Source organism: Penaeus monodon, chromosome 16, assembly GCF_015228065.2.
Source record: "Penaeus monodon isolate SGIC_2016 chromosome 16, NSTDA_Pmon_1, whole genome shotgun sequence".
NCBI lineage: Eukaryota > Metazoa > Arthropoda > Malacostraca > Decapoda > Penaeidae > Penaeus > Penaeus monodon.
The window spans coordinates 21,904,823-21,909,364 of NC_051401.1; the positions used below are offsets into that span (position 1 = coordinate 21,904,823).

The 4,542-nt window shown below is 33.3% G+C and overlaps 1 protein-coding gene across 3 annotated transcripts in view; it reads right to left on the bottom strand.

Moving 5' to 3' along the window:
- Positions 1-860: 860 nt before the first annotated feature.
- Positions 861-4,542, bottom strand: part of LOC119582635 (GDNF-inducible zinc finger protein 1-like) — a 33,134-nt gene continuing 29,452 nt past the window's right edge. Inside the window, exons 10-13 of one of the 3 annotated variants that reach the window (XM_037931026.1) lie at positions 4,195-4,362; positions 3,704-3,849; positions 3,296-3,448; positions 861-3,030 (exon numbers count right to left, since the gene is read on the bottom strand). In XM_037931026.1, the coding sequence (XP_037786954.1) occupies positions 2,527-3,030; positions 3,296-3,448; positions 3,704-3,849; positions 4,195-4,362 (971 nt within the window). In that variant the 3' untranslated portion in view covers positions 861-2,526. The remainder of the gene's footprint in view (positions 3,031-3,295; positions 3,449-3,703; positions 3,850-4,194; positions 4,363-4,542) is intronic. The other 2 variants (XM_037931028.1, XM_037931027.1) reach the window with 2 other exon arrangements.

Sequence of the window (4,542 nt, forward strand, 5' to 3'; positions counted from 1 at the left end):
GTGAACTTTTAAGCATCTAATATTGGACAAACAAATCACAAAATGGTTATTAAAGTAATATTACAATAAAAAAAAAGAAAAAAACAAGAGAGAGAAAAAAAAAATCTTTCCCAAGGCCAACCCAATTAGTGTGATTTTCAGTGAAAAAAAGACAACCTTTTGCAAGACCAACCCAAAAATTCTCACCAGAAATAATCAAATTATATGGCTAAATATAGAGGGATATTACTTATCAATAAGATGTAATATTTAGAGACATGAGTTGTCTCGCAATTAACTTGTTGCTTTTTTTGGTAGATCTACAATATCATTACTTGCTGGGACAACAGACATACCTAACAGGAAAGACCTTAGACATAGCTTGTCTCTTAGATTTATTAATTAATTTAATGATTTTACATGCTTGATTAACAAAACTGTGAGTGATAATATGCTATACAACAATTAAATTAAATTAATGATAATCAAATTCCAATCTTAAATCCTTGCAAAGCTTGGTGCCAAAAAATGGGCTGAAAGGGCTGAATAATGACATTTGAGCATGTGGAACTGACAAACATTTACAAGGATATAAGCTGGAGAAAATATTACTCGTAATACAACTTTATACAGATCACTTGCTGGCAACAGCATCAGTAATCATAAAACCCTTTAAACAGAAACCATTATTATTTTCATAATATGGCTTGTAACTGTTGATGCATACACAGTATAATCAGTTTTACAAAGTGACATTTTGTAGAAGGTCACTGCTAGTTTATACATATCTGTATAAAAAGACATTTTTAATATTTAATAAGGTACTTATCTTAAACAACACAATACCCTGAATATCTGGAAGGGAAATCATAGAGAAAATATATATTTTTATGTAGTTTATGATCAGAAATGATATCAGTCATAACTAAAAACACACAAAAAATATGGTCTATGAAATTTTTGTCTTTTTTCTTTCCTTTTTTGCATAATATACAAATATTGTAATTTGGCACAGCATTATCACTGGTAAGTACTTAGCTCCCTCTCTCTTGCCACATTATTTCAGTTACTCTAATTTTATAAAAATAACCCAAATCTAGAGGCATAACTCATTTCTTTACTCTTGAAACTGATATATTACACTCCATATCATTTTAAATATCAAACAAAATATTCTAGAGAAAGAAAACAATATAGAAAGAGAGAGATAAAAAAAATCACATATGCATGAATAAATGGCAAATTTAGAAAAAAGTATAGATAGCAGGCTGTAACTTTCAATGAGTAGCAATAATCAAATATCAATTTCATTAACAGCAAACAAACATTTATATTATGTTACAGAATATGGACAAAGTTAGTACGTTCGTATACATATCTCACTGGGTAGTTTCTGTAACTCTCATTCATTGGCTGGAAGAACCACATATACAATCTTGATGCACTAATTTCTCCTCCTTGCATACTTGATATGAATGAACACAATATGAACACAGACTGTACTTATACACAAGCTGATTGCAGAGAGTAAAAAAACTGTTTATACTGGGCTGACATTTCTGTTTTCCAATTTTATAAGAAAAAGAAATATATATTTCTTTGCTAATAACTAAACTTAAATAGATTTTTTTGGTGATTTCTAAAATCAAAATGTTTTCAGCCATGCTACATGATAAAATACACATTACTTGACAATGCATATTTTCTTGATAACGATCATATCTAGTTACAAAAAATCAAAAGGCACTTAGTCACCATCCATATTTTCACAAATTTCTGTCAGAGGGGAGAATGTCCTCTATGTGTTTTATTTATGATTTATCCTACTCAAAAAACAAAGTTAAATTTCACAAGGATCATGTCCAAAATATAAGATGGCACCATGATTTTCAGTATAGCTATCTATGGTTTAATAGGGTTCACTGTGATGCATATGGAACAAGGTATAAATGAGAATGAATAACTTTGTAACACACGAGATGTAACTTGATGCATTTTGAGTAAATCATCTTCTGAATTACATGTAATTCAGATGAAAATTTAACTGAAGTACATCAGTTACTTCTGCACTGTAAAGCTATCCATTCTCATTGTTGTCTAACTGACCACATCTCTACAGTAGCATTATATTATCAACAGAGGAATCTGGTTAACCAATCCTTAGAAACAAAGAATAAATAAAAGTACACTTAAGCAACATATTACAATTTCTTTTCTTTTTAAAATAGTGTATACCTGAATTATTTTTCAAACATAGTATATGATATGTCTTGGAATTGAATGATACGTTATCTGAGACAGATAAAAACACACACACACACACACACACACACACACACACACACACACACACACACACACACACACACACACACACACACACACACACACACACACACAAAATAATGCCACTTTATGAGAACTATATTATTACTAAAGATTTAAACAAATCGTGAAAAGATCTTGCTGCAAATCTCAACAATTTTTCCGAAGTTTTGAAAAAAATGGTATGAAAATGAATAAAGACACTCACGTGCAACACAGTAATCAGTGAGTTGGAAGATGATTAACACAGTTTTGCTGAGGACACATATCAAACAGGGGAGGGTAGTGAGGCATAACACTGTGGTTGTAAAGATGGGAGTTGTATTGGTGAAGGAAACCAGTCATGGCTGCTGGGTGATTGACGCCTCCTGAGGTTGGGATCTGAGTGGTGTGTGTGGGTGCCACAGTGCTTGCGACTGTACCTGAGTGAGCAACTGGAGGGGAAACTGTCTGACCCGCATGAAGAGCGACACCACTCCCACTTGGCGTAACTCCATGGGAGTGTGGTGCCAGGTGAGGGTGGTTGTGGGAGTGCTGGTGGGTGTGAGAGGGACCTACAGGTGCTTGATGCATCTGTGGGGGCTTGGGGGTACGCCTGGATGGCAAACGGGGATTGCGGTGAGGTGGTGGTCTTCCACGGCCTCCATTTGCCCCTTGACCTGTCTCCTCTCCTGCACCTGCCTCCTCACTGTGGTTGGTTCTCATGTGGGTTTTCAAGTGATGTACCTAGGAATAATTATAATTATTGTGTTTACCCAGTACAAATGTCTACTCTCTATTTTCAAAACAAATTCTATCACAATTATAATTTCATAAAAGAAGTTTGAATTCTAAATATCAGTCACAGTTATCTTCACAATCTCTCTCAAGTGCAACACATATAAATAACTGCAGTAATAGTTATGAAGATTGAACCAATGTATATGTAATGTAGCCCTGGCCTTTACATGCACCAATCCAAATACAAGTAAATACCATCCTTGAGTGTTACCTGTGAAAAAGTAAGAAGGCAAATGCCACAACTGTAAGGTCTCTCCCCCGTGTGTCGTCTCATATGACGCTTGTAGTTTCCAGATTCAACAAACTGCTTGTTACAAACATCACATGTGTAACGTAGTTCCTTGTTATGGTATCGTAAATGAACCTATAGAATGGGGGAAAAAAAAAAAAAAAAAAAAAAATATATATATATATATATATATAATGATAGGTCAATGGAAACTTACGATCTAATGTAACTCATAGTAAGTAGTAAATGATAATATCTTTGTCACTTCCATCACCATTAGTATCATTGTCATTAACATTGTCAGTACTGCATTACAATTACAATACTATCATTATGTATAATTTTTTCTACATTTTTTATTGTTACTATTCTTTGCATGATAAGACTGACCTTGAGATCATGAGAACGAGTGAACTGTTTGTCACACAGCTGACAAGGGTATGGCTTCACTTCATCATGTTTCAGTCTGTGCCTCCGAAGATCAGTGCCTGTTACATATGTAGCTCCACATATATCACAGGCATAATCCCTCTCTCCTGAAATTGGCCAAAAATACATGAAATATTCAGTGCAGGTTCTTCTATAGCAATAATCACTCTGAATATTATGCTAAATGCTAAAATCATAAATTCTAGTTTTTATAAATGTCTAGAAAAGTTTGAGTTCTATTAGTAATAAAAAAAAAAAAAAAAAAAAAAAAAAAAAATCCCAATACTCCACTTTCAAATCAATGATCAATCTATCAGTTTTAGTTCATCAGATATTTAGTACTGTGACCACCAAATTTCTTTTCATTACAGTAACTAGTAATATACATAAAAAAAAAAAAACTGCAAAGTAAACAACAAATACTATCCTTTGAAACATAATCAGCAACTAACCTGTATGAAGTTTTGTATGTCTCTTGAGAGCATTGATTGCAAAGAAGGACTGGCCACAGATCTCACATGTAAATCTTCTCTCTCCTGTATGGTAGACGACGTGCATTTCCATGTTGGCTTTCCGACTAAAAGCCTTGTGACACATAGGGCACTCAAATGGCCTCTCTCCTGAGAATAAAAATGACATATTCAGTGTACTGTAATAATATTTTGTGTAACAGTTACTAAACTTCGTACGCTCTTGAAGTGTCTGCATACTTCATATACTGAATGTAACAAAAACTGAAATACTAACAAAAATTTGGATACTTATAAAATTTATATATATATGATGTATTGAAGACTTAC